We start from the raw sequence: 18,167 nt of genomic DNA on the forward strand, positions 1-18,167 counted from the left end.
ACATTGTCTTAATAATAATAATAATAATTATAATAATAATAATAATTATAATAATAAAGGTGTATGAAAACAAAAGGACTCCAGGAAACCTTGGGATTAAAAATAACACCCCAAACCCTAAACCGTTCAGTGATGTGAAAAGCTCAGTTTTTTGGGAGGAGGCAGGGAGGAGGGAAACTTTTTGAAGAGAAAACTAAAGCAATGCCAACCGGCATCTTCCTCAGCACCGCTCCTTGAACCCCACTCTGCAGCCACCCAGATTTCGGGCTCGACCTGGGGGCATTCTGGCCATGTCCCATCATGGCTGTGGGGCTGCCACCTCGCGTCCCTTGTCCCTCATCCTTCCCAGCACCCCTGTGCAGCCAGGGCTTGGGGCCAGGCTGTGAGACCTCCCCCAGTCCTCAGCAAGGTCCGTGGTTGAAATGAGCTCAGCACCCTCCTTTCCTCCAACCCCTCGGTTTTGGGCCAAGAGCTGCAGCCAGGGGCACCTCCAAGCCAGGGCTGTGGCAGCCAACCCTCGGGGCAGGGGTGCTGCCGGCATCTGGGGCAGAGCACAAGGGCGCCGAAGTCCACCGTCTACACATTTTGGGGAGGATTCATGTCTTTTCATCACTTCCAGGGAGCTAAGCATCGCTCCCAGGCACAAAGACCCACGAGGGGCTCAGCACCTGACTCCCCATCACCCCTAGGCATCTCCTCCCCAAACCCCCTTGGGATTACATCCCCCTCCAGAGAGGTAATCCCACCGCTCAGCCCCAGAGCAGCCACCCAAGGACCTTCTGGGCTTGGGTGTCAAAAGGAGTGGGGACACCCCCCCCCCCCCCCCCCCCGAGAAACACCACCCCTCCCAAAACACCACCATCACTTTTCACATCACTTGGGTCACAGCTCAAAAGCGCAGGGGAAGCGGCAAGGCCGTCGTGTCTCGGACAGGTCAAAATAAACTCAGCATCATCATCAAAGCCCCCACCCCCCGCCCACCCAATAACGCCAAAAAAAAAAAAGTAAAAAAAAAAAGTAATTTCTGGGTCTCAACGTTAAGAAACATAAAGTGTTAGACTGTACCTATTAATGCTCACTATTCCAACCATTTTTTTTTCTTTTTAAAGTTTTACAAAATGAATTACCGTCACTTTTTAAACATTGTGTAAGAAGAAATGAGTGTGCACAACTCTACACTTTTCTAGCATTCTTGAACTAATTCACAAATGCGAGAAAATGGGAAGAAAAAAAAACAAACCATGGGAAAAACAAACAAACCAAAAAAAAAAAAAAAAGATGATGAACGTAGGTAGTTTGATGTTATAAACTATACAGGAATGAAGCGCTTGTTGCCACAGAAAGAACAGGGATGGCACCTTCCCCCTGTTCAATTTTGCGTGCTAAGAGGGTCATTTTTTTATTCTTTTATTATAAACACTATTAAATTCCGACTGCGTTTTTGGTTTTTTTTTTCTCCTTTATCTGAATATACAAGAACATTCATTATCAAATGTTCGTTATCATCAATACTACAAAGAACGAGACACAAATCGCAAGAAACAATGGAAAATGTTAATAAAGCTGAAAGAATCGTCGAGTTTTTTTTGTGTTTTTTTTTTTTGTTTTTATTTTTTTTGAGTTTCTGCAGGTTTTTTTGTTTGTTTTTTTTTTGTTTTGTTTTTTGTTTTTTTGTTTTGTTTTTTTTTGGTATCGAAGTCAGGTTTTTCTGGGCAGAAAACAAAAATAATAAAAAAGAAAAAGAAGAAGAAGAAAAAAACCCACAACACTCAGGGTTGGGGGTGGGCGGGAAGGGGAGGAAGAAACAAAACCCAAAAATTAATTAAAAAAAAAAAAAAAAAAAAAAGCAAAGAAAAAGGCAAGCAAGCAGCTACGCCAACATGAACCGGAGGGACCAACCGGGGAACCCAGGAGGTGATTTGCAAAGTACCGTGGAGGGGCGAGCGCCCTGCGCGGGCAGGGGTGCTGCGGGCAGGGGTGCAGGCAGGAGGGGCAGCACTGGCAGGGCAGGGGCAGGCAGCCCCGGTTCAGAGGGTTGTTTCAGCTCCTTCCCGGCTGGTTTCCAAGAGGTACGGCGGCATTCCGGCAGGCACGGCACTGCTGCCGCTCCGGAGAACAGACCTGACCCAGTCCTGCGTCCCTGAAACACTTTGCCAGAAGGGTTTCACGTAAAATAAGCTGGAAACAGTTACAAAGCTGCACTGGGGGAGGCCACAGGAGGAGGAGGAGGAGAGCGGGAAGGTTCCTCAGGCTGATGAGGAGCACCTCCTAACCCGTGTCCTCGCAGGGAAACAACCTTCTCGTTGCTCTTAGTGTAATCCCAGCCGGGAGGCAGCCCTAGACCTCGCACGTCACATCCCGCTCCGTGGCACGGCCCCATCCCCGGGTACGCGTGTGGAAGGAGCAGAGAGTGTCTCACGGCTGGAGACACAAAAACCAAGCAGAGAGCAGCTTGTGCCATTTCTCATCCACCTTTTGCACCCTACTCTGATGCCACCAGCTCAGAAACAGAAAATGCACTCAACTGGGACTTTTTGCGTGCGGGGGAAGGTCACATTTGAGAGCGGGTGTTTTGGAGCCTTCCGGGCTTGTTCCCCAGGGAAAGGCAGGCTTCACTGCCGCTTCAGGTGAGTCATGCTGCTGGCCGCATGCTGCACAGTGACAGCGTGCCGGAGCTGTGGGCACACCACCTCCATGGCTGGCAGGCCAACCACCATTATTTTTTCCAGCAGAAGGATGGAAATTATTTTGGCAGAGCTTTAATTTCAAATGGTTCCTGCTTAACGCTGCTCTGTACTGGCAGTTCCCATCTCGAGATGGCCAGCGCCGGCACGGGCAGGGCAGGCACGGATGTGGAAGAGCACAAGATGTGGCCAAGAGGTATTTGGATACATCACAAGGTGCCAGGCATGCTGCACCCACACCAGTCCCCACAGCACTCAGGTCTTGCCGTGGGCTGGGTCAGCGTCCTTGCGCCTGCTGAACAACCACTGGCCAAAAGTACTGCCCCAGCAAGAAGCTCAGCCCGTCGCCCTGGGCAAACTGGTGCCTCCTCACCCTGCTCTTCAACAAAAGCCATGTCCTGCCAGCACCGGCTGCCTCAAGGAGTGTTTCGGCAGGGGGAAGCCTCACTTAACAGCCACTGCTGGTTGTCCAAACAGACCAGAAAGGCTGGGCAGAAAATCCCATGAGTTCTCCCATGGCTTGGGATACTGCTGCCCAGAGTAACTCTTGGGATAAAACCAGCAGCTTCAGCGGAAAGACATCCCCAAACAGGGCACTCACCCGTCCTACAGAGCTTCACCCTCAAGCAAACCTGTTGCATTAACCGTTACCAAAAGCACCCACCACGCTCACCCCGCTGCATCCAGCCTCCGGCATCCTGCTGCCCATCCCTTGCTGCCTGCCCGGCAAGGCTTTGGGACTGCAGCGGGTGCCATCAGGTCCTCCCTGCACTGGGGAACCCACCTCCTCCTCTTCCAAGTGCAGCATGCTCCCAGAACCATAAGCCGACACCCCACGACGCTCTCCCCGCCAAGAAAATTCCACTGCCAGCCTCCCTAGGTGCTGTGAGAAAACTGCTGGGGTCCCATCAATCATCCAGACCTGATCCTGTAACAACATCGCGGAGGTGCTCAGCGCCTTCGTTACCAGTGATGGCTATTTCTTGCCCGCCTCTGCCTTGTCTCCTCCCCTCCTTTCCTCCCCTCCGACAGCAGGCGGGGAGGACGGTGGGGTTTCATGGCTCACCCAGCTCACAGCAGCCAGCGGGATGTGGCGGAGCAGGGCAGGGACCAGGGAGTGCTGGCTGTTTCCCCCAGGCTGGGAATGGGCCAAGTACCTTTTGGAAGCGAAGGGGAGCAACACTGGCTCCTTCTCCTACGTGTACGGGGGGCTGTATCCACCCACCCCGTCACCGGCAGTGCCCCAGGGACAGCTCACCGAGGCAGGGCTGGGCACACGGAGGCGATGCGCTGGCTTGGCTAGGGCTGGCGGAGGCGAGGCGACAGCAGGGCTGTGGTGGCATTTCCCTATGAAGAGGTGTTTCCCTACGGAGAGGTAGCCTGAGAGACGGGGAGGGGCGAGGGGGGCTGCCTGCTAGAGTAAAGGAGCGAGACGTGACTGAGGTACGTTTGTGGCTCCTCAGAAAGACGCCCAGCACGAGGCCATACACTGCTTTGGGCTTGTTTGGTGTGGTGGCAGTTGATTTTTGCTTTTCCTCCTTAAAATCCTTCCACCTGTTGACATATTCTTCGGTGGGAAGGGATGAGGGGAAGGGACTGGTGTTGTGGCAGTGGCGGGGAGGGGGAAGAGCGGCTTCTACCCAGAAAAGAAAGGGAAGAGAGTATAAAGAAGTGTCCAGATTGGCTGAAAAAAGCATCCCGACGAAGAGAAGAGAAGAGAAGGAGTCTTCTTGTGTGTGCTGATTGGGTTCACCTCCAGTCTGACTGCTGCGGTGTTAGGAGAGGCCCCCTCCCCTCCCGCCCCCGCCGGGGCCGGCTCAGCCAGGGATGCAATTTGCTGGGAGATCAGTTGGAGGTATCAGAGTGAACGCTGCCAGGGCCTTCTGTGGGGGAGGTCACCGACGATGGGGTAGTAGCGTCTTGCCAACCTCCATTAGCCTGCAGGAAGGGAAAGATGGAGAGACCAGTCACCTAGCAGCATGCCTGGCCCTACCCGATCCACCCATCCACCCTGGACCTCCCTCTTCTCCCTCAGCAGGGGCCGATGTAGGAGGCAAAGATGCCCCCTCTGGCTTCCCCATCCCACCACAGACCGTGCAGCTACATCAGTGGGATGAGGCCAGAAACAACTTGGTTGCAAACGCGGGTTTTGATAAATTGCAAATGCTCATGGAAATTCTGTCCCTTAAAAAATAGGAATTTCTGCAGAAACTCTGAGCTCTGGTTGTCTGGGGTTTGCTCACCCACAAATCGGACCCTTTCCCATATGGACAGCAAACACCTCACCCCAGAAACCCCATCCTGGAGTGTTATCTGGACCCAGGTGCTATGAACATGCGGAACAAGCAACGGGTCCCAAAGGACTGCTGAGCCATGCTGTGTCCCCCAGCACAGCTCCATGCACTACCCCCTCGCTGACCTTCCGGGCATCCCTCGTGCTGTATGGTCCCTCTGTGGGGGGAAGCCACCAGCACCAAGCCTTGCTGTGGGGAAGACGTTGCCCAGACACCTCTCCCGCCACCCTGAAGGCTGCTTTCAGGTATTTGGGCCACCTCTCTGCTCCCACTGCCCTCCTTGCTTTGCAGTAAAACCACAAACAAGTTTCTGCTGCCCTGGGGCTGGTCCTCCACGCTCCCTGTCACCCTTTCTCGAGGGACCCCAAGCCACAGCACAAGGCAGGTGCTACCACCACATACATCTCTCTCATCCGAGGGTTTGTACAGCAAAGCACAGTGCACAACTTGCCGCTTCTCCTAAAAGCAGACGCAGAGACAAACTCTCCAGCCTCTTGAGAGCAGAGCTATGGGACAACCCTGGCTGCCCCAGACAGGAGCCAGCAGTGGGACAAAAGCTGCTCCTCCGCGGCTGCCATCCCCTTTGGAGAGGAGCAGATGTTGTATCCTCTGCCCACTCTGACACTGATTGAGTGCTCAGCTAACTAATCCTTCCCAACCACTGTCCAGGACTGACTTGGCGGCAGTCGCTGTCCCGCTCTAGACATGCCCGGGCTGCTTTGCCCTCTCTGGCTGCCTGTCCTGCCGCCTCCTGGCACGCGGCACCGTCCCTCACTGGCCCAGAGGCCCCCAAAGCTGGGTAAAGGTAGGAAAATCCTCATTGCCCCGAGGTGCTGAGCAGCCGTGCGGGACTCGCCAGTGGATTGTCCACGCTGCTGAGCAGCTCCTACCTGCCCGAGAGGCAGCTGAGGTGGGAGCAAAGAGCCGACCATGGGTGCGGCGTGGGAACGCGTGTTTTGAGGGGTGAAACCACCCTACAGCAGGACATGCACAGAACAGAAAGGACAAAGGCGTGCACTCACGCAACGGGCTTGTGTGCTCTTCCACGCGCACGTGGAAGCGTGCAAACACGCTCCTGTGCGAAGGGGTTCAGGCAACAGCAGGGAAGACAGGAATCGTGACCTGGGCTTGCCAGCAGGTCAGTAAACCCCACTCTGCTTCACTTTGGGTGCAAGCATGAACCCAGAACATACACAAACATTACCAGCACTGCATGCTGCCTGTCTGCAGAGACCCTGGGCTCACCGTGCCCACCACCCCCACCAGCTTCCACCCACACCCGGGCCCCAACCCACCGTCCCTGCGCTCCCTGAGATGCAATATCTACCCTTACACGTCTTGGACCGCTGCAAGAGGCAGCAATTACTGTAGATTATCAGCCCGACAACGACAGGCCACGTAAAGAGAGACACAGAGCCAACTCTACCGCCCCGAGACTGGCATATTCAAGTACACTTAGGACATTAATAGCAATTTACGTGCCATCAGTGAGAGAGAACCACAATAGCTGTGCTGGCAGCCTCTTATTACCAAGCCTGTTATTTGTTGGAGTTACAAGCTATAATCACAACAGAAACTTTCAAAACCCTTATCTTCCGTGACGCACCAAATCTATTTCAGAGCCGTAATTGCTATGTCACCGGAGAGTTTGCTGCTTAATGCACTCAGATGCCATTTAGTGTTTGCAGGGTCATTACAGCGAGCAGGAGGGGGGAGAGCGGAGGGGGCCGTGCAGAGCAGGGCTCCGTCCCTATTGTGCTCAACTATTTTTAGTGAGGCTTTTGCGTGCCAGTCACAGTTGGAAGGAGCGAGAGGGAGAGCATCTTGCAGACAGCAACTGTGGCGCCTCCATATTTAGCACCCTGCCCCCCCAAAATGCTGGGGAGCCCCATGGTACTCCGGACTGGGAATCACCCTTCGTGTGTTGCAGGAGTCTGTGCTGCCGATGACCACCTCGGTTGCATCCAGAGGGAAGGCAAGAAGATCTCGGGGAGAGGCTGACCTGGATCAGGGCACCCTCCACAGACCCCACACCCTCCTGCTCCCCCAGCCTGAGAAGGTCCCAGGTTATGGGTCCAGCAATGGAAAGGCGGCCCCATCTCGATGCCACCCTTTGGTACGGACAAGCCCTCCATGAGGGGGCCGGATCCTTCCCCAGGCAGAGGGCATGTAGGCACCATCCACACTCATCCCTCCTTTCTGGAGTTCACCCCCTTGCTGCACAGGCCAAGCCACGTGCAGGATGCATCCGATTCCACCCAGCTGGCCCTGCCTCCTTCCGGAGCACGGAGATCCCTTGGGATCTGACTGCAGCAAATTGCTTGGAATCTCCCTTAAAGATGAGGGAGTCTTAGGAGGAGGTTGTGGCTCCTTGGGGAGCCCCCTGTACACAGCTGTGACATCTTCAGGTGGGGCAGAAGCCAAAGACAGAGCAGTGGTCTCCGAGACTCCTCTTCATATGCCACCTTCTGGTGCCAGAGCACGGGCAAGGCCTTGGTGACTGTCCAAGTAGAGCACCACTCCACTAAGTGGAGCCCCGGTGATGAACTGCTGAAGCAACTGGTTTTGGTGCCCATTTCCACAGGTCTCACGGCATTTTTGTCACCTCCAGCAAGTCTGCCTGGCTCTCCGCCCGGGCCTCCTACGTGGGGCTGGGAGATGACTTTCTGCCAATTTTTAAAGGCTCCTTCTGCTTCACACAGAGGCTGTCTGGATGCCCCACCTTCTGTGACCAAATTCTCGATGGGGCAGGATGTCAGGTCAGCCTCCAAACATACCAGATACCAGCAAGTCTTAGACGGGGAGTAGTCTCTAAGATGTTTCAGACCTCTGAACTTCTAAGAGTTTGTGTCAGGGTCTTACGACGTGCACTGAAGCTCTTACTACACACCAGAGAATCCAGCCTTGACTGGCCACCACTTCCCAAGGGTCACAGTGGCAGTCTTCAGGACACACTGAGGGCACTGAAGCCCTGCCAGACCCATTTCTATATCCCAGCTTGTGATCATGGTCATGAACCATAGGTTGATCGTGATGGCGAATGGTACCTTACTGAGGAACAGAGCAACAACTTTCTTTTCAAGGCTCAAATTCTTAAAGAAAAGGGTCTCGGCACGAGCGAGGAAGACTTCTACTTCCTTGTAGAAAAGCCAGAGAAGCCAACTTCTACTGCAACCTGCCAGAGCCTGGACACCTAAATGCTTTGAAACTCCCAGCCCCAGGGACCTCCGGCCGGGTACATATCGGACCTCCACGAACAAGCCCAGTCCAGAGGGACCAGACACTTAACATCTCTCACTTAATGGTGCAAAACCCCTCAACCCTCAAAGCTTGCAAGAAGGGCTGGATCTGGCCCCAAACACCTCACCTTGCAGGTGGGAGGGTCCCTCCTTCCTCTCAGTGCTACCCAAGGCTGGGTATCACCAAGACAGCTCCTGCCTCTACCACCCCTCCATACCCAGGAGCATCCCCGTCCCTTGCCGGGACCGGTGCTGCCTGACGCCGTTTCCACCTGTGGAGGAGAAGGCGGCTGCTCTCACTCTGCCTCAGCCATCACTGTGGGTCACAGAGATCACAATGGCTGGGACATCGCCCATTATCCTGCTAACGATGCAGAACTGACTCCAGCCCTTTTCGCCCCGCGGAGCGGTCTGTCAGCCGTTGAGCAGCAGAGCCATGGAGGGAACCAGGCTTCGGGTAGATTCCTGCTCTCAGCTGTCACGACTTACACACATTTAAAAATTCATCCTCCATCAAGGAAGGCAAACCCCGAGCGCTGTCTACCCTGCCAAGGTTTGCAGCAGCGGAGCTGGGCAACCTGCCGCTGACTTCCCAGCCCTGACGGGCTCCGGGGATGACTTAACCTCAGCCCCGTGCAGACATCGTTGTGACAGGGCTCTTCACTAGGTTTCGGCTCATCTCCTTCCAGCTCACGGGGATGCTCGGGTGATGCAGAGACGGCAGCTTTCTGTGTCACTAGCAGCTTTCCTCTGCATCCCGCTGCCCTTCCTTGGCATTAAGGGGTTCAGGGGAGAGGCAGGGAAGCCCTGCCTTCCACGAGACAGCCACCCTGCCTACCCCGAGCAGCTCGCCCAGACCCTGCCCAGGACCAACGCTTCCCAGAGGGCAGCCACACTTTCAGGAGCAGACAGACTGGCACCCATCAAGGGACCTAGCTGCATGGGAAGACATCGACAATAAAAGCTACAGGCAGGAGCATGCTGCCCAGGATACGGGGGAAGGAAAACATTTGGGAACAGACAGACAATCCAGACAACCCAGAAGATGCTTCCTAAACTATCTGCTCAGCTCTGGACTCCCTGCCTTGCTCCCCATGCCCACCACAGCATTATGGGGAAATGAGGCATCACCCCCAAACCCAGGTGGTCCCTTTGCCCACTTGCCACTCTGTCCCTCTCTGAACAACATCCAATCGGGCCAAATTGGGCATCTGTCCTCCTGGAAAACCAGCCTGAGGAGCCATCACGCCAGATCCCCATTAGGGAAGCACAGGGGGGACTACTGAGCCCCTGCCGCTCTCAGCTCACCGATTCCCAGTGCTACTCATGGTAACACTGGTTCTCCCATTACCACAGCCAGAAACACCAGCCAGCCCAGCTCTCCTTGTCCTATTTGGCTTTTGAGTTTCCACTACCTCTTTCTTCTCCTCTTCCCCCATCGCCCCCTCCCTGCCTCATAATCCCCGGCAGCAACCCTCCCCCCAAAATTTTGGCTTAACCCAGCCCACTGTTATTTTCCAAGCCAACTGCAACTGTAATCAGCTCAGCCTCTTTCCTTGGGGGTATTTTAATTTATACAAAAGTATCATCTCTTATCATGATCAGCCTGCAATTCATTTACTCTCCAAGTATTAAAAAGCCAGAAAGGGAATAAATTCAGCGCACGGAGAAATTAATGCGGAACGATAGGCTCTTTCATGTGGCATTTCCAAGTGCCGTTTTTGCAACGGGCTTATGTAATGAGACATAATTATCTGCACATGTTCAATTACATTACTTCACAAATCCTCCCTGCCTCTGCCTCCTGACGTCAAGCCGCCCACTAAGCCCCGGCGCCCGCAGGAAAGGGGAGCGCAGCCCCCTGTCCCGCCTCACCTCTCTCCCCGCACCCTCTCCCCGTGACCACAGTGGCCGCTGGCACACCGATGGCCTGAAGATGGTCACACGCAAGGTGACAAAAGCACGAGTCCCAAGGTGATGGGACTGGATGGTACACCCCACTGGGGTGCTCAGCTGCAGGACCACCATCCCACCTGGAGGACCATCACCGTCCTGCTCAGCCCAAGACCACCACACCTCAACCTTCAGCCTCCTCGGTGGGGACAGCAGCAGCCAGCCACATCCAGGGCTAGCCGTCCCCTCCTCCGTGCCAGCCCGGACACCACTGCCACCACCCACTCAGCGCTCACAGCCTCCTTTTCCAGGCTGCTCTCTTCTCCCAGCTTGCTGTCACCACCGCTGAGATGGCGGACGATTGATCTGAGAAATGAAGTTGGATTGCTGTCCCGAATCTACACTGGGTTCTCCTTGTGTGTGTCTGATCAATTTCCCCCTGTGCGACACAGCTTGTCGCTACGAATTTTCATGCTAGTCAGAACCCGCCAGCACACCCAAGAACAAGGAGAAGATGCTCCAGAGACTGCCCTCCCCCTCGCATCCTCCCCCAGCCCGGTTGGGCGAGGTTTTCTTGGGTTGATGTTGGTTGGCTTTGTTGGTTTTTTTTCCTCCTTTTATTTACAATTGTTATTGCTGCCAACCCCATCGCCGCCGCGCTTTCGGATGCCGGCCAGGCAGGGATGGGTTATTTTTAGATGGTTGCTCCAGGATGGTGCCACTGGCCTCCACGTGGAGCCATCTCTGGACCGGGGCGTTTGTGGTGACATTCCCCACCGCGGTTACACGAGGTGTCACCTGTTTAGCAGCTCCTCTCGGCCGAGCGCGTGTGGCCGCAGGTGCCGGGCAAACGCTGATCAGCTGTGACAGTCCTAGACGCCAGCTGCCTGCACAAAGCCTGCCCGGTCGCCACTTTTTTTGTGGGCAAAGCTCTGCCGTTGGCATCACCGATACAGAAGCAATAAACTAGGTGACCGTAAAAGCAAAGACAAGTCCTACTAAGTGGCATTCTGAGCCCTATGGCTTTGAAATAATTGGTAGTGAGAGAACAAAAATGAAAATGGAAAAAAAAAAAAGCCCAAAAAACAAGAACCCAAGCCTTTTTTTTTTTTTTCTTACACTGATGCCCTGCGGACTATACATCTGACTTGCTGCGAGTCCGTCACTGTATCCTCCTGTCTGGCTGATAACATGGCGAAGGGTATCCACCTAAACAGACCAACGACAACAAAGACACAAATTAGAGTGAACGAAATGTTAGTGGGCTAAGCCGCTTCGGTTCATCTTTGGCAAGACAAAAACAAACGGTACCAATAATAACAGCAATAAAAATAAAGGTATATCTTTAAAGAGGGGTAAAAGAGAACCGCAGTTGGTCTTGCAGCGAGAGCCGAGCCAGAGGACTGCTCCAGCCTCCCTCACCACCCCCCGCCTGCCCCGGCAGCCCCGTCACGCTCTCCTTGGTCCCCAGTCTAGAGCGTGGCAAGCGTGGGGTGGGACGTCCTGGAGCACGTCGCTGTGGCCGGCTCCACCACTGCTCCACCCACATTCCTACCCCTTCCACCCTTCGGCCCCACGCACTGGGAAGGTCACGGCAGCGGAAGGAGATCCTCGGAGTCGGCCGAGCACCTTCGTTTTGGAGGGCCCAGAAAGGAAATATACCTACCGTGGCAAAGGCACCAGCAGCTCTCCTCTGGGCATCCCGCTCCTCTCCCTCCACTCCCCCAGCCCAGCCCCAGCAGCGGCATGCGTGGCGAGCATGTCCCGTCGCCCACGGATGAGACGCTCGCTCTGCGTCCAGCACTGCGAGGGGAGCAACCTCAGCTTTAGAGAGCTCTCCTTGCCCAATGCAGAAGTGTCAGAGTGGCTGTCTCTCTCAACACAGTACAGAGCCTTAGATGCCAGGGAGTGGACTCATGGCACATCTGGACATTGGATGGGAGGTGGGAGATCTGAGTGAGTTCCTGGGTATTTGAATTTCTTTCTTTTTGCCCAAAGCATGGGTTGACGTTTCAGTAACGCTGCTCAAAGCTCCCTCGCTCTGTCTTGCTGCTGTGTACATGGGTGGTGTGAGTGCCTGTGCTTTGGCGGGGGTGGAGAGATGGTAAAGGGTGGCTTTTTAATAAAAATAATAAAAAAAAAATCTAGCTGTGTATTTGAACATTTCTTGCCTTTCAGCAGACACCTGGTTTGGCATCAAAGGAGTAAGTGGAAGCCTTGTAAAACGAGACACCAGTCCAAACATCTGGCCCCTTCCCTTGGAAGAATAAAGCAAGCAGAACCTAAACCTCAGCTGCTTTCGTTTGAGTTCGTGCCTGTTCTCCTAAACCTCCTCTCCTCCTAGTACGACTATCAAGCCAGAGCCAAATGCATTCACAAAGTGTGGGCAAGTCTCCTCAAGACCATGGTTGTTGGTTTGGTCGGGTGTTTGGTTTTGGTTTCTTTTGGATTGATTTTTTTTGGTGGTTGTTGCTGTTGCTTTTTTTGGTTGGTTGGTTGGTTTTTTTTTCAGTTTGGTTTGCCTTTTTAAAGTGTTGGTTGGTTCATTTGTGCTGGTTGAGATTTGCTCTTTTCGGACGGGAGGGAGAAGTGCCAATACAATCAAAGGCTCCTCCAACACTAATGCATTCACTGGCAGTACATCGGATGGGTCCCTACCTGTGACTGCACGTTGGCTCCAACCTGGGCCCCTTGGTAAGAATCCCCATTGAGAGACTGCACGCTCATGAACAAATCTCCAGAGTTTGACATGTTAAAAGAACTGGAAGAACCTGGAAAGGAAAGAGTGAGGCACCTGAATCACAGAAAGGAAAAAGATCCACCCCATGACTCTCAGCCAAGAGGAAGGAACAACATGCAAAGCAACCACAAAAACAAAACACACAGTCAGGTTAGTAGTATGAAGAACAGAGCAAGCAAAAAAAAAGGATGCACTCTTGAGGTTATTCAAAGCCACATGTTGTTACAGCTCAATGCCAAGAACATTCTTCAACAGCTCCTCAGCTGGAGGAAGGATTCTTCATGCTTTCGACCGAGACAAACAAAACCCAGCCTGGAGGACTCGGGCAGCCCTTCCCCTTCACTTCAGGGCATCAAAATCCTTCAGGCAGCGTTGAAAAATCTCGGGGTTTGGAGCTGTCCACCCAGCAGACTGCACTGGAGAACAGAATTACCCAAGCGAGCCTCGCTATTGAGAGCGGAAGCCCTGTCAGCAGGGGGGACCAGGCCCACAGTGCTGCTGGCTCTGAGAAGCTCAGAGCGGGCTGGGTAAGTCTACCCCACACTGCGCTCCGCAGGGCGAGCACATCCAGACACCATCCAGTTCCACAGCCAGAGCTCCCACCCAGCCACCGGGAGCTCTGCCAGGGAGCGGGGGGTGCGGGGGGTTTGCCTTCGGGACATCAGGAACCCACCACTGGTAGGAACCACAGCGCACCGAACTCGCAAAAAGGTGTAGGTGCCTCAGCCAGACTCGCAGGACCCATCACGGTGGCAAGTGTCTTTCATCGTGCGGGGCCATGAGAGAAGGCAAGGGTGTCACAGCCCTCCTGGGCCAGCTGCCCCAGAAGAACGAGCTCTGTCAGCAAATTCCCCACTGCATGCACCAGTTGCCCATGTTACGCTAAAAAATGATAACGGTGAAGACAACTGGGTGGGATCAGGAAGAAAAAACCCACAAATTAAAAGAAGAAAAAAAAAAATCCCGCCTTTGCAGAAGCAAGGTTTTCTGCTTCCAGCTTTGAGATATCCGAGTACCTCCTCAACTAGTGAACAGGAGAAACAAACCCCTCGTGTAACTGGAAGGCGGGGAAGGAGGGAAGGGGGTTAAAAATAAATAAAAAGGTTTTATGGGATTATTTCAGAACTTCTCGTGCAGATCAGCGCGTTAAGTGTGAGACAGCTCAACGTGCAAGGTTTGGTTATACACATGACGTTAGCCTTGGAAAGGAGAGACTTCAGGGGCCCAGGTCAGCTACGTTTTCAGCTCCAACCCCAAATACACTTTTCATCATCTCCACTGCCACTTCCAACTTGGAAGACTGGCAACCACAGTCCTGGTGGAATTGCCCAACTATGGCTCATGCGTACACTCTGAGAAACACCTGGCAATCCCCTTCCCTTTGCTGGGGAGGGAAGAAACGTTCTGCAAAGACCCCAGCTCTGCCCTGTGGTGGCCCAGGGAGGCTCCTCTGAAGGAAGCCACCTCCAAGTAAGATCAGGGAGCCGGTGGGAGGTCTATGCTGGAGACTTCACGTTCACTAAACTATCTGCTGCTTCTCTTTGCAACTGGTTCTATTGTCAGGTGTGGCAATTCTCAGAATTGAAGGAAAGCAGAAACATCGCTGCTAGATACAACACCCAAGACAGTCAAGAGGAAGACTCATCTTGAGCACAGCGAGTCTTGCATCAGGACCCTCCCACCGGTGCCTGAAAAGAGCAGAGCCAGGAATAGCTCGTTGCCTGTGCTCACTGTCAACCCTGCCCAACCTGTTCCAGAGAGCAATCCCACAGCGCTGCTAAAAGCACTGGGACTAGTCAGAAGGCAGCTGTAACCATCTCCTCTGCTCAGCTGGCAAAGGGCTCCTGTCACTTCCCGACCTCTCAGGTTACTCGCTACTTCTAAGGCAAAAAAAAAAACCCACCCACCACCTTGGGAAAACGAGCTGGCAGGCTGAGGATAGCCCACCCCGACACGGCTCAGCTTTCAGCAGGAAGATGGGCCCTTTTTGCACACACAAAGATGCTCCCTACCCAGTTTTCTGAATCATCGCTTTGACTGCTGGCATAAAAGCACAGGGCAGTAACGTGACTTTGTACTCCCACACAGCTGAGAACCAAAGGACTTTGCCGCGACCGCTCACAAGAAGAGGAGAGTATCCTCCTGTTCCTTTGAAGTGAGCAGAAACCTTCGAGATCACACAAATAATCAGTGGCAGAGCCGGGAAGAGGAATCGGGAATCCCTGAGCACCTGACAGGGCACTGCTATCGCTCTGCCCCCCGCAGAGCAACATTTCATCCCACCTTGCCCTACCAAAAGAAAATTATAACAATAATAACAAATAAAAATGCCATAAACTTAACCGGTATTTTATTGAAACTTAACAAACCTGGCCGTAAAACTGAGACCGGGAGGGAGGAAATAAAAATAAACAAACAGCCACAAACTCTAGTTCTGAAGAGCGCCGGTGTCTTGGAAATCATGAGGAGCGCCGGAGATGTCACTTACAAGATATACACTGCTATTGGCACAGGGGATTTTTACAATATATGTGCATATCTAAACGGTAAATATGTCTTGCCGCTGATGTGGATGCAAAGATAAATATGCGCATACCAATGGCCCCGCATGTATGGATGCATTTGTATCAGAGCCGTAATTGCAGAGAGCCCTCTGCTGCTTCAGCACTCCACTCCCTATGTACTAGCCACGGATGAAAATTACGATGGCCCAAAGTCTCAGAGACACGGCTAAGAGGGGCTGATCCACTGGGGTGGGAGAGGGGGCAGGAATGTGAGGAGCTCTGAAAATTAAGACTCTGGTATCCTCCACAGAGACAAGATCCAGGAATACAAGTCAAATCCTTCCACTAGAAAAGGTTCCATCATATATTTAATCCGTCCCTCCGAAAGGCTCCATTGTGAACACACCAAAGGTCTTCAGTGGTCATAATTTGACCTGGGGCTCCTTAAGAACTGAGAGGTAACAACCACCTTTGAGCTTGTGAACCTAGGAGGAAAGGGCTCTGATCTTGGCACAGAAGTCCCTTGATGCTATTGTGTGTAGGCCAAAAAAAAAACCCACCAGAAAAAACAACACTTTTCATGACTTGTAGCACTGTGGAACGGTGGTTTGTCTTCAGCATCCAGACATCTCACCAAACCCAAGCCCTACCATCACTATTCCGTAGTGCTGAGTTTCTCTCGGGTCATCACCAGCTTCAGGAGGAGTGCTGGAAAGGTTTGAACACGCTATGGCATCAGACCTTGCCACTGGGTGAAAGCCTACATCAAAACAATGTCCCCAAAGAGATCTCTTCCACCTCTAACATTTCTGATGAGCAAAATCCACTTCAGTTTTGCCTCCCAATTAAAAAAATTTCAAAAGCTTGCCTGTTGGTATTTCTTGTACCACTTCTCCAGCCTTCAGAAAGTTTCTTCTCCAGCTTCTCTAATGTCTTCTCTAACATTGTGACAGTCTCTACTTCCACCTCAAATTTTCCAGGACCTCTAGTAAGTCCTTTTCTCTGAAGTATCTGATAAATCAAATGGCATCAAGAAAAAACAAGCATGGTAATGGTGTTCATTGGAGCTGAAATCAAGCCATCCTCATCTCCTGCCTCATACCACCTGCCACCACCTGCCTGAGATCCAGCTCACTGAAACACTTAAGCTGGCTTTGGCCATGTATACGAGACTCTTGTGTGAAGTCAATGGCAATGACATATATGCATTGACAGCACAGAATTTACTCTCCCTGTAACTTTTTTTTGGTGTTTCTACCATGGCCAAAGCCGAGGGAAGAACTTGATGGACCACGTAGCTCCTCAGCTGGACAAAGCCACCAAGTTTGATAGCAGGTCTACAAGTCTGGGATAACCCAACAGAACTTTCGTTCTTTTTCACTTGCCATTCAACACTGGAGACAGTGTGACCATGACCAGAACAGCCTCTGCTGCAGCAGGGTCCCCTCCAGTGCTGTGCTCTTGACAAGCGATTGCCACAAAGGGATGAAGGCAGAGAAGTTGCAGCAATCAGGTCTCTGCTGAAGTACATTTGCCGACAACATGATCCTTTCCATCAGCAGCTTTGCAAAAAGACTTTTACAAAACAAAGGAGTGAGAAGGAAAATAACAGTTCAGGACAATTTTGGCTGCTCTACATGGAAGATTTCACTCGATGTCATCACCTGTGTGCGGCCCTAGAGGACTCTGGTTGGCAAAAGGGTCTGCCCACATGAAATAGCTTTCATTTGCCATGTGGTTTCTGTGCTGAGATTGTCCAGGCAATCAAAGTGAGGATGGGGAGTTGTTAGCCCAAATGAGCCAGACATCTCAGCTTATTTGAACATCTGGCTGATAAAGCCCAACTGTGTGTATTCAGGATGAAAAGGTGTTTGACATTCAGGCCTGGGTGACTGAGGACGGGGGACCCTGCTTTGAACGTGCCAGATGGCTAGACAGATGCAATCCTTGCCCTTGTCAATGTGTGGCCAATCTCTCTGACTGACTGTAGCCATTCACCGATCTCCGGTAACACGGGCATCAATGCAGAGAACAGATGGGCTTGCGTAGCCACAGCAGAAATGAATTTAGCTCCTGTCCCAGGTCCCATTGCATCCAGTTCCACCTCCTCTTCCAACATCATGGCCCTCCAGGGATCACATTGCTGGCCACTTCTATCTCGTGACCTGTCCGCTGCCTGCTCTATTTCTTTCCACATGCCCTACAATTTATTTGAACCAGAAGGTCCTACAAATTCCCAGCAAATCCTACCTTTGTTCAGACTCCTTCCTCACCGAAGTCTCAAGCAATGATGTGAAAACAGAAAGAAGTCCATGGTGTAAAAGGACAGGCATCATCTGTCTCAGTCCTTCACCTCTTCAATCACTTCTTCATCCCCCATGGCAACTCAGCACATCTGGGTGGCTTATGGACCTTGACATCATCCTCAAAATCTTTCACAGACAGGTATTTCAGACCTAGCATGTACAGGTGTGCTTCTTGCTGCTATCACTTACAGGACAACCTGAACAGGGGAGGTCACACAACTCCAGATGTCCTCGGGACATGCCTTTGACCCACAGTGTAACAATGCAGGGATGCTTGACTGAACTGTTGCATCTGCATGGTTCAGCTGGGGAGATCTCAACCAGGAATGCCACTGCAGGAGATAAAATCCTGAGGCCCTTCCAGCTGTCTTCTCAGGAGAGGACTTACAAGGACATCCAAACCCACTCTGCAAGCTGACCTACAGACTACTGCAGTGCTGACAGTGGGGCCTCCCTGCTGCTCTGCCGCTGCTGCAGCATGCAGGGAGGGTGGTGGGATCTGGGTCA

At 52.7% G+C, this 18,167-nt stretch overlaps 1 protein-coding gene across 6 annotated transcripts in view; it reads right to left on the minus strand.

The window, feature by feature from the left end:
* Positions 1–1,081: 1,081 nt before the first annotated feature.
* PBX1 (PBX homeobox 1) overlaps positions 1,082–18,167 on the minus strand; it is a 133,400-nt gene continuing 116,314 nt past the window's right edge. For 5 of the 6 annotated variants that reach the window (XM_080407428.1, XM_080407433.1, XM_080407432.1 and 2 more), the window contains 3 exons: positions 12,769–12,881; positions 11,230–11,319; positions 1,082–4,622 (listed from right to left, as the gene is read on the minus strand). In XM_080407428.1, the coding sequence (XP_080263554.1) occupies positions 4,530–4,622; positions 11,230–11,319; positions 12,769–12,881 (296 nt within the window). In that variant the 3' untranslated portion in view covers positions 1,082–4,529. The remainder of the gene's footprint in view (positions 4,623–11,229; positions 11,320–12,768; positions 12,882–18,167) is intronic. The other variant, XM_080407430.1, reaches the window with a different exon arrangement.

The sequence above is a fragment of the Falco punctatus genome (assembly GCF_963210335.1).
Source record: "Falco punctatus genome assembly, chromosome: 11".
In the NCBI taxonomy this organism is placed as follows: domain Eukaryota; kingdom Metazoa; phylum Chordata; class Aves; order Falconiformes; family Falconidae; genus Falco; species Falco punctatus.